Raw genomic sequence first — 17,109 nt, forward strand, 5'->3', positions numbered from 1 at the left:
ATTGGGCATCCGGATCTGGTCAGATTGGGGTTTTCGACTTTGGGCGTGAATTTAACATATTTCTGTTATAGCCAACGACTTGAGCTTTCAGGTGCTTCCTAAAATTTAATTTTTTAACGATTTATGGATATAAGCTTTTAAAAAGGACACTCGAACAGGACGAAAAAAAGGCCAGAGCCGGGTGTCCAACCGAAAGTTTTTAAAAAGGTGTCAAACGGAGGGTTAAGAGAACGAGCCGGATTTATGATATTTATACCAGGCGAGAGCACCCACTTCAGCAGCTTTCCATAAGAACTTATTATAAGTGTTTTAGTTGTAACAACAACAACATTCGCTTAATTAGGGTAAAAAGGTTGCCCATGCAGAAACTCACTTGGACTAGAAACGCAAAAGAGGGTCAGGAAGAGGAAGAGAACCCTGATATTTGAATATCAGCCCAGAGAGAGCAGGGAAGGTGTGATGATTCCATCTCATCTCTCTCCAAACAACACAGAAAAGAAACGAACAAATGCCCGGAAGGAGCGCCAGCGAACACCCAGAGCTGGGTCTTTGTTAGCCTTAGAAGTTCCCTAGAGTGCTTTTGATCTACTCGTGACCAATAGATCTCGCAACTTTAGACGTTTGAGTGCTTACCCAGCGCTCGCTAAGTTTCGCAAGGCCCACCTTTCCAAAAGGAGGCCACAGGTTTTAAAAGGTACCCTAATCCTCTAATTACGCTTCCAGTGTCCCATATCTAGCTTGCTCATCTGGCTTACAGCTTTCTAAAATGGCTATGTAACCAGAAAACCAAATAAGCCAAATGTCGAAGCATTCAAATTCGGTAGAGAGGGAAATCAAGCATTTCCCGACTAATTTCGAGCGCACGAAAAACGAGCCCAGCAGACTAATTGCTGTTCGGCTGTCGTAAATATTTACACTTCTCTAACAACAGTTCAGGCACAGGCTAATCACCTATCCTGTCAGAAATCAAAATAGATTAACGAAACCAGGGTCGTTTCGTAGTCGAGGCCCTATGCTCCCGAGAGCAGTGCACAAGAAAAAAAACACAGTTATGCAACTAAGCAACCAATTAACTACTTCTTTAAATGCGCCTACCTCCGCTTAGAAGGCCTATAGCCTAAATTTGAGCTTGACGTGGAGCTCCTCGCAGCATAAACTTCCACCAATCCTTCCATCCAACTCCGAGCCATTCGTGAATATGTTTACCATGTTCTGTCTCCCAATGCCCCGCCCACTCTTCATTTGAGAGAATATGAATGGAAAAAATCCGCTCGAATCCAGCGATGGTGTACTCTGATTATTCAATATGCGGATAAACTCAAAGCTTCTAAAGAAACTGGAGTGTCGCTAGCTTAAGTCGAGCTTGTAGCCCGAACACCTCAATCTGATTGCGGCAGTTTTGCGATTTCCACAGCTACCACATTCAGCATTGCGTTAGGGTAGGTATGGCCGAAGCGAGCTACTGATTCCAATGGGAGTAGACCTTTGGACTCTCTCCAGCTTCCTCTTAATACCGCAATATTAAAATGTAAGTTCTTTCAAATCATATTTTTAGTAAATGCTCCTTTCAATTGAGCGTTGGTGGCAACTCTGTTTTAAAAAATTAAAAAATATCTTGTTGAAACAATGTTGGCAATATACCAGCCTTCAGCCGAGCGATTCTAAACTGTGATCATTATAGTCGCATCTAGAGCATTTCCGAAAGGATAAAGTGTATTTTGTACGTCGATTCGTCACTGTGGATGAGACTCGAGACTATCATCATGCCCCTAATCCAAAGCAAGATGCTAAAGAGTGATGTGAACCTGGTTCTTCAGCTGTGAAACCAGTTCGTGTCCAGAAATCGGCCGAGAAGATGTTAGAATCAGTTCTTTGGGAGGCGAAAGTATTTCTGTTGGTGGATTACTTGCAAACTGGTAAAAGAATGGATTCCGAATATTATTGTAACCTTTTAGATCAACTGAAGGAAAAATTTCTTTAAAACAGACCTAGTTTGCAAAGGAAAAAGAAAAAAATTACTTTTCATCATTACAAAAGAATTATTTTTCATCATTCACAAGAGCATTTTGACAATTGCTAAAATCCAATAATTAAAGTTCGAATTGTTTTTGGTATTCACCAGATTGGGCCCTTAGCGAGTTCCATCTGTTTCTAGATCTAAAAAGAATCTTGAGTGGAAAGCGTTTTTCATTGAATGATGAGGCCATAAAAGCTGTGGAACCGTATTTTGCAGCCCTTCCAGGTTCTCACTTCAGAGATGGAATTCATGAATTGGAATCTCGTTGGACCAAGTGAATTTATGTTCAGGGAGACTACTTATAATGAATACGAGGAGGGTTTAATAAGTAGCCGTGTTAGAAATGAACACAACATTTTTTCAAAAAAAAATTTTTTCCCAACAAGTCCCCTTTTAGAAAGATACACTTCCCCCAACGCTCCGACAATTTTTTTAACCCGTCTAACAAATAGGATTTGTCGAACTCTCCAAAATACACCTCTATCTTGGCGATGACTTGCTCGTTTCAACTAAATCTTTTTCCCGCAAACCATTTCTTCATGTTAGGGAACAAGAAAACGTCGCAGGGAGCTAGATCGGGTGTATACGGGAAGTGCGGCAGCAATTCATAACGGAGTTCATGCAGTTTGGAGCAGACGAAAGTGCCGGATAAATGTGCTGGTGCGTTGTCGTGGTGAAACAGCACCTTTTTTTTCGCCAAATGCGACCGTGTCTCCTTCAATTTTTTGTAAAAGCGGTCCAATATCTCACTGCAGTATTGTCCAGTGATTGTGCTTCCTTTTTCTAAAAAATCCATGAGGATGACGGTGTGCGCATCCCAAAAAATTGTCGACATGCCCTTTCCGGCCGAAGGAACTGTATTCGCGTTCTTTGAGGCAGATTCATCGCGAGAAATCCAGTGTTTTGATTGTTGCTTAATTTCTGGTGTGTAATAATGAATCCAGGTTTTATCAAAGGTGACAACTCGACGCAAAAATTCCTTTGGATCTCGCTTAAATTGCTCTAAACACTGCTTCGAAGTTAATAGCTGCATCCGCTTGCTGTCCACCGTGAGCAATCGCGCCACCCATCGAGCCGATAATTTTTTCACCGCCAACTTGTCATGGTACTCGTAAAATAGTAATTGCCGTTCCGGTCGACATACTTGGCCTCTATTACTTCGCGCACTTTCGTTCGTCAATCAGCGAGAATCATGTCCTCGGCTGTTGTTGTTATTGTTGTAGCAGTAATACAAGACCTGTCAGTGTAGTGCATATCACCGGTTGTCTTCGTCTAACTCAGCTAAAGGTAGGCTCAGGAAACATGCTGTAACAACAGGTTGGGTCCAGAGGGAGAGGGTCCTCGGTAACCACATCTGCCGGGCGTTCTGGTCGCTCCTCATCAAAAATGGCTGTTCGCTTACGTTTAAATTTGTTGAACCAATATCTAACTGTGTGCATAGACGGGAAAGCGTCACCATAGACAGCATCCAACTTTGCTTTACCTCCTTGCATTTTTTTCTATCCAAAAATAAAAAGCGAATTGCCGAACGATGCTGCTCCTTTTCCATCTTAGTGAAAATCACGAAACAAGTCTTACGCGAATAGCTGCCAAATCCAAACTAACATATTAATCAGTCTCAAATTTGTTTTGCCGTCGTTTGATAGATGGCAGCACACGATGCTTACACCAACTTCCCCCAGGAACGCCCTTTGTCATCAAACACGGGTACTTATTGAACCGTCCTCGTATTACAAACCATAAAATTCTGTTTTTCTTATCGAACTGCAGTAGTAAATAAACTTCTGTTAATACTGGGATCGGTGGGCTGTAAGGTGATAGCTTACGCCGATGATGTTGTTATTGCTGTCTCTGGTAAATTTGTATCTACATTAAGAGACCTAATACAAAATGCTCTAGATATACTTTCTAGGTGGGCAGAAAAGTGTGGTCCAGGAGTCAACCCAGACAAAACACAACTCATATTGTTCACTAGGAAACAAAGAATACCTCAGCTAAGTCCAATTATGCTCAAGGGGGAAGCTCTTGTGATTTCGGAAGAAACCAAGTACCTGGGACTAAACATAGATAAGAAACTGACTTTGAAGTCAAACATCTTAGAAAGAGTCAGGAAAGCGAACCTAGCTTTTTATGCCTATAAGAGAGCTTTAGGTAAGACCTGTGGAATTAAACCTAAGGTTGCTCTCTGGCTTTACACTGCTGTCGTTAGACCCATTCTTCTATATGGAAATGTTGTCTGGTGATAATTTATTGAATAAGGTGCAGAGATCAGCGGAATTAGCAATAGGTGGCGTCATGAAAACCACGCCATCCATGGCTTTGGATATCATATTACTTCTGCCACCCCTAGATCTCTTTTGCAAATACTCAGCGGCCTGTTCCGCTTTAAGGCTCAAAGCGAGCTCATAATGGAGAACTGTCACACATGGACAGAACACATGGACATTCAACCATCTTAGACTCCTACACGGATATACTCAGTGACTGTGATTATCACCCTCCCATTCTTTGCTTCGAAAGGAATTTCCTAATGAAAATCCCTTCTAGACTGGAATGGCTTGAAGAAGATCCAACACCCAACACACCCGTTAAGATCTACACGGACGGATCTAAAATGGACACCGGTGTAGGATCAGGGTTATTTTGCGAAGAACTTTCTATTAGTGAATCCTTTAAACTACCGGATCACTGTAGCGTTTTTCAAGCGGAAATAGACGCTAGTCATGAAGCCTTAAAATGGCTAAAGATAAACAGAATATCATCAACGGATATATCAAGATACCGGTATGCCAGACATAAGTAATTTTATGGAGATACCTCCCGCAACTTGTAAGCTTCTCATTAAGGACGCACTAATAAATTCTGTAAATCAAATATGGATTAGTGCCAATACCTGTGAAATAGCTAGGCAAACATGGCCAAGGCTAAATTTACGTCTGTCCGTCTGAGTATTATAAAACTGAGTGGACTTCAAATCAGGACCTTAGTAGGGGCGCTCACAGGACATTGTCTCATAGGAAATCATGCAAGGAGATTAGGCTTTTACATGCATGATTCCCGTCGTAGCAGCAGGCAGGAATGAGGAGGAGTTGGAAACAATTCAACACCCGAGCTTAGAACCGGCCAAGGACTGTCACGCCAGCAGCATTCCCCGTATGTAAGTATGTGGAATGTTTATGCTGCTACAACAACAACAACATCGATGATCTGTACACTTTAGGTAGCAACAGCCTCTTACGCTTTACCCAAAGCTCAGGATGGCTCAATCGGAAAGTGGAAATGTAGACCAGCCCCTGCGGCTCACAACGGACCCATTTCGTGGTCTAAGTGGCATCGCTGTTGTTGTTGTTGTTGTTGTTGTAGAACCATAAACATTCCCCATGCATATACGAGGAATGCTGCTGAAGTGACAGTCCTTGGCCGGATATAAATCTGGGTCGTTTCGGTTACGTAGAACCGACTGTCATGGGAACGTGGCATCGATGCGGCTCTCAAACCTAACCTAATCTAACCTACAAATAATATAAAATTTTGTCACCCAAATCAAAAGCAATAAAAAGTTGCCATTTTTATACATTTTTCTGCACATTTATTTTAAATAACACTTATATGCTTGTAAATATGTGTGTAAAAATCGTCTGTTAACATTAAGTAGTACATTGAAATGTTGTGAAATCAATAAATCGTTCATTATTGTTTCGTGTATTCAATTATCGCAGCGAAAAAAGATTTCTTTCAAGGCCATATTTCCAAAAATCAGATAATCCGCCAAAAAGCACAGTTGAGTAAATTTAACGAAGAAATGTAGATTATCACTTCTTACAATGAGACTACTTTTATGTTGAAAATCGGCCCATCCTTTCTAGGCTACCTTTTCTTCATAAGTTTTATTTTCATTTTATTTTATTTTTTCGATAGAAACTGCTAACAATGATAAAGTGTACAAATATAAATATTTTACTACAACAATAATATTTTTTATTTATAAAACTTCGTAACAAAATTATATACCATAAACTTTTGCTAACTATTTCAGTGAATGTATTTATTTGGAATATTAAGTATAAAAACACAAAAAAAAAAAAAAAAAAAAAAAAAACTCAACTCAGAAAAAATTATTGTTTCCGTTTTTCTTGTTGTTTTTTGATTTTGTAGCAGTAACGAGGTAGTCTCGCGCGATAAAGCAGTACATATTTCTGTGACTATTTGACAATTTGCAAATATGTTCGTATTTATGGAAGTATGAAACTAGTTTGCATTCTATGCATTATAGTAATAGTGCGTGTAAACCACTACATGCATACCGGCGTTTCAGGAGAATAGAAAATAACAAAATAATATATAAATATAAATTCATGTTAAAAAAGCTTACAGTTAGAGATTAAAAGTACGTAGCGCTTGAGTTATTTTTAGCACAAAGCCACGTGCTTAGTTGTGGTATTAAAAATATCAATAATCCTCAGCTTCAATTGTTTCAAATTTTAGCAAAATTTATTGGTACGCAATCAATCAATGTTCTTGAATGTTTGTCTGTTGTCGTCTGGTTTCTTCAAATGTTACGTTTTCAGCTTGTGAGCGCTTGAGTGTGCTTGTGCAAGTTGTTGTTGCCATGTTATTTTGAAACAAATTTCTTCTTTTGAGTACTTATTCGCTGCTTCGCGACTGTGGCGGCCGTGGTGGCGACATTTTATGCGAAAAACACTGTTACACTTTCTTGTGATGAGATTCCAAAATTTCAATTAATCGATCACGCCGCTTCGAATCCTTTATCAAGACTTGCTTGCGAACCACTTCGTTAGTGGAAAACATGCCCATTACTTTTTTATTTTGCTTTTTCAGTCTGATCTCAAGTCCCTTGTCGGTTGGTGTAAATGCGTCGATATTTTCAAATCGGTATTTCCATTGTACCTTTAAAAATTCGAGATATTAAAATCATACAGGAGAACAAAGCAGTATTAATATCGAAAATTAGGCGCGCAAGAGCTATTTTAAGCTATTTGGTGGATTGGCCACGCCTGTATTTTGCACACTCTGAACAGTCACAAACAAGCAATGGACTATTCTATTCCTAGATTTAGGTTAGGACGAAGAGAGATTCGTCCTTTGTGATACCATTGTGAGGTGAGGTGAAAGGGAAAGACCGATGGGATCCAGGGAGAGGGCGGGGAGAGGTGGTGATGGGATGGTTAGGAGCGTGCGGATTACGAACGATGACTATGTTTGCGTCAACCGCTTTGTGCTGCTGATGAAATTCATCAGATTTTTAATGTCAGCGCCAGCTATATCAGCAGGCGTGGCAAAGAAGTAAGAGCCAAGATGCCTGGATCTTAGCGCCGCCAGAGCAGGGCAGCTAAGGAGAAGGTGCTGAGATGATTCCACCTCAACCTCCATACATCAAGCGCAAAAAGGACTCGAGGTGATTCCAAGTCTCACAGCATATCCCTAGACTTACCTTCGACAAGCTCTTCAAGGCGAGTATACCGTCAAGAAGGGAGTGGCAGACACCAAGGCCATGGAGAAGGGTGGAATTAAATTTTTATACAGATGGTTCCAAGCTAAACGATAAGGAATTAGGACTAGAAATATCCGTTCGACTACCAGACTACTGCAGCGTCTATCAGGCAGAGGTTCTAGCTATGAAAGAAGTGGCTACATACCTAAATACGTATGCCGTAACAAAAACAACTATAAAAATAACTATAAATATTCTCGCATAGCCAAGCGGCCATTAAATCAATGAATGCGGTCATACTAAGATCAAAGGTTGCACAAGAATGCCGGGCAGCCATAAATGCTATTAGCGTCGTATTCAAGGTCAGCCTTATTTGCGTTCCGGGACACATAGATATTGAGGGAAACTGTAGAGCTGATGAGCTAGCGAGAAAAAGTACTGCTCTACAACTGCTGAGTGACAAAAGTATCATTGGAATACCTATGGCCACGAGTAAACTAATAATAAAAAACAAAATTATCCAAGAGGTCAATAGGTCATGGAGAAATAGAGATACATGCGTAGGAACGAGGCTACTATGGCCGCAAATAAACAAGAAATGGACAAAGGAATTGCTTAGCCTCTTAAGAGCAGATATCTCGAAGGTCGTGGCTTGTGTCTCAGGCCACTGGCATTTGGCAGGCATTCCTTGAGACTAGGAGTATTCTTCCATGAATATTGTAGAAGTTGTAGAGATGAGAAAGAGGAGGAAATAGTTGAGCACTTCCTTCCTGCAATTGGCCAGCCTTAGCTAAAAGCAAAGCAGGTTGTCCAGGTAAACACTTTTTCAATTCTCTTACAGAGCTGACTGGCGAGGGGATTAGACCAATCCTGCGCTTCATAAGAGCCTCAAAATGGTTTCATGAAGATAAATAAACCAGGTTCCGGTGTCGCACAATGGTATCACAACGGACCTGTAAGGTCTAAGAGAGTTGGTCGTACGGACCGACTACCACTATAACCTAACCTAACCTATTTAGAAAACCACAAACCCACACTAAAAATTGATATTTTTATTGACTTGCAATTGTGAAACCTGCATTTGATTTCCATCTCCTAACAAAGTTGCTTAAACCGCTTAGATCTTTTTACGAAGTCCCTCCAGTGAGACATTTTACAAACATCCCAGCTCTTCAAAGAAATAATCGCCAAGATTTTTTACACTGCTTCTTTGAAGTGCAGCGCATTCACAGAGCAGCTGTTGTACCCACTCAATTTCTTCTTCATCTCCACAACTCCTGCAGAAATGATTGTGAGGTACACCCAATCCACTGGCCAGGGTTACAATAGTGCAGTGACCCGTAATAACAGCTGTGAGGACTTTGATAGTTAGTCTGTTGAATCCAAGCAGGTATTTTGTACTTTTAAGATTATGTTTTGGCCAAAGCGCTTTGGAGACCCTGACCCTACCTTTAGAAAAGTGTATATGTATTACGATAGCCAAGCAGCCATTAAATCTCTTGATGTGGTTGTCACTAATTCCATCAATGCGCGCAAATGCCGGAGGTTTCTTAATGGCGAGATGGCGGAATATTTCCGGCTCCATTTGATATGGATAACAAGGCATAGTAAAATAACATGGAATTGTAAGGCAGACAAATTAGCGAGAGAGCGCACTATCACTCACCTCCCTCTTGGTTAGGAGATTGTAGGTATATCCGAGGTGTATTCAATAAAAGTGGTGGCACTAGAATAACAACAATGTTTTGTACGTTTGATTGCCAAAGTAGAAAACAAAGAATTAATTCGCCTTATTTCATTCTGTGCTGACAGCTGGACATGGCAAAAAAAAAACACAGAAATAGATTCCCAACCTAAAATCTGCGTGGTATAAGTAGCGTTGTCACTTTAGTCAACAGGAGATGGATTGACAGCGTGACATGTATTGCTACAAAAACAATTTAGCGCTCAAAGGCGCTACTCAATCGGTCAAAGAAAAACTCTCTCCAAGGTCGACATAGATTGAACGTACCTCATTTCGACTATTACAGCAGGAGGAAGAGAGAGGCTGCAGTTGGACTAAACTGATTTTACCTGTCATGTATGACCGACTGTCACAAATCCTCCTGTCATTAAGCAGAAGGGACTGCAGACAGCTGGCTGGACTAATGGCAGTGTACTCTGCCCAGCATGTGGAAAGGAGGATGAGCCGGCGGACTACTTCCTGTACTATGTTAAGAAGCTACCACCTTGGCTCCTTGGCACCACAAGATCTACTTAGATTTCTTCGGAGGTCGGGTAGATTTAAAGAAAATAAAAAGGGAATCCGAGTGCAATACAATGGACTAATTGTGTCTGGTCATGTACAGCACTTGCTAGTCTGTCCCAACAAAAAAAAAAAAAGATAACATTAGGGATATAAGTGGCAGCCCGATCAAAGGGTTTGCACTTAAAACAAAATGGTTTAAGGAGGAGTAGCAGGTAAACTGTGACTGTGCTATCACATTGGATCCGCAACTGGCTAAGTAAATTGGTTCAGAGACCGACTGCCACTTCTACCTATCTGTCTACCTCCCTATGCCTACTCGTTCACTTTTCGCTATTAACTAATTAAAAATATTTCTAATGTTTAACTCACCGTATATGTCCCGAAAAGATCATTCTTGGTGGCATGTATGACGCGATGATTCGAGACGACCAGGAACTCATGCTTTGGCACTATCTCTTCGCAGTGTATGAATATATCGGTGCCTGCATATTTACCCTTTTCGATTTCCCTGCAAAGAGTTTTGTCAAATGCCAAATGGTCCTTTCATTTCTATGATAATCTAACTTACTTAAATACACGATTGCCCTCGGCTTCGGCACGACAATATGGACGCACCACATTGTCTTGGTGCACGTAACGGGGTGCACGCAAACGCGACACTTCCGTTTGTCCTTCAGCAACGCGACGCACTGCACCAAAGCTGCCACTAGCAAAATCAACCACACCAGCTGTCGGCTGAGCCACGAAGCCAATCAAACCCTTACCAACACCCTTAAAGAAGCCTTCAACACCTTCCTCGCGCGCACCAGCCACAGGTTTGGTAACCACGCCCGAAACGCCATCAACAAAGCCCTATAAAAAAGATAAGTAGGTATAGCATTAAAATAAACTGTAAGTGTAATATGAATAGCATTTGAAAACTCACCATAGCCAGACTTTTGCTGCTGCGCGCTATACCTTCGGAGAATGTTTGTGGTTTCTTATTCATGTGCAGACGTCGCTTCTTCTGATACTCTTCATCGAATGTCAGTGCAGCCAGTCCTTTGCCCATAGCGCCGGTTATTCTTTAAAAAAATATAATAAAAAATGTTCAACTATTCATTGAGGGGTAAGAGGTAGTCAGAATTCTCATAAAATTGTTCTTTTTTTTTAATTATCTTAAAGTAGTGAACTGAATCCACCAAATACTTTTCGAGTTATTCAACAATTAACAAAGGACGCTCGGGCGCCACGGAGCTCGATAGCAAAACTTAAAATGCGTTTTTCTCAAAGCTATGTTTTTTGAACTGGTGGTCACTGTAACTTAAAATCCGCTTGGTAGATTGCAATAAAATGTTTGCTACTTTTGAAAAACATAAAAAACTCGTGCCTTATCGAAGGATTTTTTTTTTCAAAAATTTTGATTTTTTTTAAACAATTAATTGTCGGTTTTTTTCTCGAAAATCTGAAAAATATTTCCTGAGGCTGCCATATTGGTTATTTTCAAATAAACAGCTTCAATCAGGCACAAGCCGTTCCCACGACAGTCGGTTCTACGTTACCGGATCCGGATTTATATCTCGCCAAGGATTGTCACTTCAGCTACAACAACAACAACATCAGGCGCAAGATTATCTTAATAAAACTAATTTCTCTTGTCCGATTGATTTTAGATCAATCTCCAAGCACTTGTGATGATCACCGCAAAGCACTTCTCGAGAAACGGGCTCCACACAAACAGCGATAACTTTTACAATTATTAATTTTTTTGGAAATTTTGCTAAAGTTAAGTCGAAAATGATGTATTACTGCTACGTTTTTATTTTTGTAAAATAAAGCATTTGACTAACAAACAAAAATTATTGAAAATCATCATTTTTTCAGGGCCTCTGACTACCCCGAACCCCTTAAAAGTGAACAAATCCTTCTAAGCATAGAACTTACTTCGATACGGCACCAGCTGCGCCACCAACTGTGTGGCCAAATAGTGATTTGACACCGAGCGCCAGACCTTCGGCAAACTCTCCTGGTCCTTGTATGGCACCCTGTAATATTAGCATACATTAGCAACACTTTCATGTCACACTGCCACTCTGCTTAAATGCTTACCTGGAATGGTTCATAGAACAAATCTTCCACGCCCTTCTTCAAACCCACAACTAAACCATACGGGTTGCCAAGCACATCCAAGCCCAATACAAGCACATACAACTGCTTCAACGCTTGTCCCGCATAATGTGATGTGATCTCTGAAGTTAACTGCTGCTGCGTGAAGAACCGGTATTCACGCTCGAAGAAAGCCAAACGGAAAACTACGTCGTTAACATCGGTCAGTGTAACACCGACGCCTTGCACCAGAGTAGACAGAATAGCCGGCAAAGCTGTGGTATCAGAACCAGCCATGGAGAAGCTGACGTGTATTTTAATCGGTCCCAAATGCAAATTATCATAGAAATTCTTTTGTTCTTGCGCAGAGTGCGTCTCTACTAGGTCTGATAGTGGCTTTTCAATGGATTCGACATTCAAATTGAAGAGTTTTGCCGCTTGCTCGTCACTTACGTTCGCAGCAAACATATCGGCCAGCGCTGTGAGGAACATTAGATCAACTTTGAAATGGAACTCCTGTATAAGCATGGTAGCATATTTGTATTGCTTGACTGTGGAGTTGGGTACCACCCACTGCACCACGCTGACTTCGATGAAGGGCTTCAAAACCGTCGTTGTGGCAACGCTCTTAGGCGGTGGTATTGGTGCGAGCACAACAGGGAAAATGTAATCGTTTAGCTGATTGTCAATTTGAATTTTATTGATTTTTGCATGCAGCTGCATTTGATAAGGTGATGTATTCATTTTGAACCAAACACCCGGATAAAAGGTGCGATGTAGTTCACGCTCTCTGGTCTTTTTCAAAATCATGCTGGTAAAGTCAATCTAAAATATATTTTAATAAATAAAATATTTGTGGGAGTTATTAAAACTCATTTGGATTTCATATAAAATCTTGCGTTACCTCATGCTTGCAGTCCAGGTAGTACTTTTTGACTTGATTCACACTTCGATCGACCAAATACTGCTGGTATTGCTCTTCAACCTCCGCAGTTTCGTGGATATTCATCTGCTTGAAGTTCTTTGAACCCTTCTTTTGCTCCCAAATTACGCCTACAAATAAGGAGGTAATACATTTCTTATAATTAATTTTCTTATAATAGTAAATAAAACATTGCAAAGAGTTGCAGACAAAAATTACTCCCACCCGCATTTAGCGAGCGAGTTTTTTCTTTCATATACCGGCCACCGTAGCCGAATGGGTTGGTGCGTGACTACCATTCGGAATTCAGAGAGAACGTAGGTTCGAAGTTTTTTCTAATAGCGGTCGCTCCTCGACAGCCAATGGCAAACCTCCGAGTGTATTTCTGCCATGAAAAAGCTCCTCATAAAAAATACCTGCCGTTCGGAAGCTGTAGCTCCCTCCATTCGTGGAACAACATCAAGACTCACACCACAAATAGGAGGAGTAGCTCGGTCAAACACCCAAAAAAGGTGTACGCGCCAATTATTTATTTATTTATATACCCATTTTTTTCGCGAATCCACTCACCTGAGCTCGCTATACCCATATACAAAATGGTCGTGCCGATCGCATTGTTTATCAGTGAAAAGCCAATGCCGTGGAGGCGCAATTCGACTGATTGTGTTATCTTCTGTATTGTCGCGCTGGCTTCAAGTTTTTGTGCAATGCCAACATCCTCAGTGAATAGTAATACTCGCTGCAAGCCATCCAAAAACGTTACCCAGTAAGCAATCGAGCCATCTGCTAATCTGTGAAGAAAAATTGTGTAATTTATGTAAAAAGAAGATTATGTAGAAAAATTCTAAATATAAGGCCTCTTCGTTTCGCCAAGCGTTAGCAAGTGGCAAATAGATGAAGCAACTGGCATAATTAAACACATCTTGGCAGCGCTGAAAGAGAGCTGCTTAAAATTACATTTGTTGGTAAAATAGTGAGTTATACCAGTTTTAAGCTGCAATTAGTGGTGGCATACCGTAGCCATAACCGTAACCACAGCAATCAGCTGTTCTTGTCAAACATATTTTTTATTTATTTATTTTTATTTATTTTGTCTTTGAATGGATACATTCTTACTGGTTAAAATAAGTTGAAAAAAAATGTTTAACATAGAAATTAGTAGAGCGCTGCAACGCTGGAGTTTCCAACTGGCGTACAAGATACAGCTCGTAATTATTATCTAAAGCAAAACATTCAAGTGGATTTCTAATTATCATGATTTTTTATTCTAATGAACTAAGAAAACTGAGAGAAATTCCAAAATTTCAACTTTTTGGAGTTTTTAAAGAAAAAAATCCGTTTCTATAAAAAAAAATTCACTTCAACTTGGTATAAAAATCTTGAAAAAATTCTTTTTTATCTATTTTGTTAGTTCAAATAGAAGAGAATTTAATACTGAAGGGAACAAGCTATGATTCATTTCAAAAAATTCATTCGTTTTTTTTCATTCATGTCGCCAATTCAAAGAAATCATAAAAATGAAAAGTCGAGAAAAGAAGATAAAGTTTATACTATAGCTGTCCGGTCACAGCGTAACTACCTAACGCTCGCCTACCTTTGGCTTTGTATTTACGGAAATATTGAGAATTAGGCTCTGTAACTTTGTATATATTGTATATTCTGAAATATATTAGGAATCGCTTAAAACGAAAAAAAAAATTGATTTTTTTGACCTTATAAACCAGGCTGCCCCCTTAAGCTAATGTACAATAGTTTGGTAATTACTATAAATTACTGGTAAAAAACGATTTAAAATGGTTTACTAAGAGTTTCTTATTAGGAGTATTAAATTGAATTTTACTTAAAAGGGAAGGACAATCAAAAGGTCCAGAAATGATACGAATAATAAATGAGCACTATAGAATAGATCGTCTGCTATCAAAGGGGTTTTAAGTCAATCAATAAACATCGAGAGCGATACGATGGTAGGGGTTCACAAAAGTTTAAGGGGTTATATACAGTTAGAATTTCCAAAAAATCGATTTTGTTTTTATTTTATTTTCTTAATGTACATATATTTTAGAATGCACACAGAAAATTTAATATCGTTTCGGTGAATATTTTCGAAGTTACACGCAAATTTGAAAAGGCGTTTCAGAGAATTTTTTTTTATGTAAAGTACTTTTCAAACGACACGATTTCTCTAAAACGGCTCAACTAATCGTCTTGAAATTTTAACACAACCTTCTCAGATCTACTCTCCAGGTATTAATCGAAGGAATAAGAATTCTGATGATTTTTTTTTTTTTCTTTTTTTAGGCAATTTTCGTGAAAATTTTATCAAAAATTAAAATTTTGACTATTGCTTCGATTAATACCTATCTTTATCTATTCACAAAAAGAATCTAATTGGTTTTTCGATTTCAGATAATCCAAACCAGAGATATTTTGTCCACCGCCGATCGCTTTTTTTAGAGGACGCTTGGGAGATTATCTGCAGGAGCCGTGCACTTCAATATTTTCAATAACCTTACGTGTTAAAATTAGACATTATTTGAATAATTAAAAATTGTATTTGTTGAATATAGGGTGGGCCATGTAAAATTTGCTTTTTGAATCGGTTATAAAAAAAAACGAATCAATATTTTTTCAAACTTTTTTTTATTTTGAAGATTGAATATTGTCATTTATGAATGAAAAATAATATCGTTCAAATGACTGCCACGACTGGCTTTACAGTAGGCCATTCGATCAACCCAATTTTAAGCACATTTTCGATTGTTTGGGCTCCAATTTCATGAATGGCAACTTCGATTTCGTGTTTTAAAGCATCAATCGGCTCTGGATGGTTCGCATAGCATTTGTCATTAACGGCTCCCCACAAAAAATAGTCCAACGGGCTTAAATCACAGCTCCGAGGCGGCCAATTGATATCGGAATTCAAAAACGGTAGCCAAAAGTTCGAGTGTAAATTTAGCAGTGTGACAAGTTTCACCGTCCTGTTGAAACCAAATGTCGTCCATGTTATTGTCTTAAATTTTTGGAAACAAAAACTCGTTGAGCATGTCACGGTAAGGCTCACCATTTACTGTAACCGCAGCTCCTTGCTCATTTTCGAAAAAAAAAAGACCCGATGATGCCGCCAGACAAAAAAACCGCACCAAACAGTGACTCGTTGTGGATGCATTTGCTTCTCTACTGTAACGTGTGGATTTTCTGAGCCCCAAATCCGACAATTTTGCTTATTGACGTAGCCACCGATGTGAAAATCAGAAAAGAAGAAGACTCACCACTTTGGAAATAGGTTTTCAATATTTCCCAATTTCGTTCAAGCGTATAGTGTCCCATTTCATAAATGTCAAACCTTTAAGTAAATTATGAACACATTTGACATGTCATTTGTGTTGCCATTCTCAAAAAAATAGGTGGTTCAAAAAGCAAACGCTATGAGGCTCACACTGTAAAATGGTTCTTTGTAAAAAATTATCAAAAAAAACGTGATTTTTCAGCCTTACAAGTGTATATAACCCCTTAAAGATCGGAGCGCAAAAGGAAGAAAAACTTTCTAAACTCTCTCAATCTCCAAATAACAGCGGCATACTCTAATCTTGATCTAACAAAAGCACAATGCAATGTTTTGAGAGTGTGTGGGTTGGTAAATGCTGAACAATTTCGGCGTACGAATGCTAACATCGTATATGACCGTCTTATGACATGGCTAGTGAAATTCAGCTTAGAGTCGAAAATAGCGCCTAAGTCTTTAATTTCATCATGGCTTGCAAAAGTAAGCCAGCAATACTATACGAGGTATGCAAATTATTGTTTGATTTAGCATATTTTACGTGAAAGCATTTGCTTATATTTAGTGACAAACGATTTAAATAGCACCAGTTCCGGACATTGTGTGAGTCGGATTGCAACTTTTCAGAGTCACTGGCACTATTAATCACCGCAAATATTTTAATATCATCAGCATACAACAAGTGTTCAGCAAATGAAAAGCATGCACCAATATCGTTAATAAAGAGAATAAAGAGGAGGGGTCCTAGAATACTTCCCTGCGGGACACCAGAGGACCCAATAAATGCACGGGATGTCGTATTGTCAACGGCTACAAGGCAGTGCCTATTGGACAAATATGATTTGATCCACGACAAAAACGTGGAATGTATACCCATTGGCGCAAGCTTCGACAAGAGTATTCGGTGCGATACTTTGTCAAACGCTTTAGAGAAGTCTGTATAAATTTTATCAACTTGAGATCGGTTCTGGAAGGCTGAAATGCAGTAATCATGGAAAATAGACAAATTAGTGACATTAGAGCGACTTGCAACGAAACCATGCTGGTTGGTAGATATTAGGCCTTTGACAGCAAAATATAACTTATCATTCACAGTTATCTCAAA

The 17,109-nt window shown here is 39.5% G+C and overlaps 1 protein-coding gene across 3 annotated transcripts in view; it reads right to left on the reverse strand.

Moving 5' to 3' along the window:
* Window positions 1-5,616: 5,616 nt before the first annotated feature.
* LOC128868319 (intermembrane lipid transfer protein Vps13) overlaps window positions 5,617-17,109 on the reverse strand; it is a 78,292-nt gene continuing 66,799 nt past the window's right edge. For all 3 annotated transcript variants that reach the window (XM_054110288.1, XM_054110287.1, XM_054110286.1), the window contains exons 29-36: window positions 13,295-13,515; window positions 12,707-12,855; window positions 11,806-12,627; window positions 11,641-11,741; window positions 10,643-10,781; window positions 10,286-10,569; window positions 10,087-10,225; window positions 5,617-6,925 (exon numbers count right to left, since the gene is read on the reverse strand). In XM_054110288.1, coding sequence (XP_053966263.1) covers window positions 6,722-6,925; window positions 10,087-10,225; window positions 10,286-10,569; window positions 10,643-10,781; window positions 11,641-11,741; window positions 11,806-12,627; window positions 12,707-12,855; window positions 13,295-13,515 — 2,059 coding nt within the window. In that variant the 3' untranslated portion in view covers window positions 5,617-6,721. The remainder of the gene's footprint in view (window positions 6,926-10,086; window positions 10,226-10,285; window positions 10,570-10,642; window positions 10,782-11,640; window positions 11,742-11,805; window positions 12,628-12,706; window positions 12,856-13,294; window positions 13,516-17,109) is intronic.

Source organism: Anastrepha ludens, chromosome 6, assembly GCF_028408465.1.
Source record: "Anastrepha ludens isolate Willacy chromosome 6, idAnaLude1.1, whole genome shotgun sequence".
Lineage (NCBI taxonomy): Eukaryota > Metazoa > Arthropoda > Insecta > Diptera > Tephritidae > Anastrepha > Anastrepha ludens.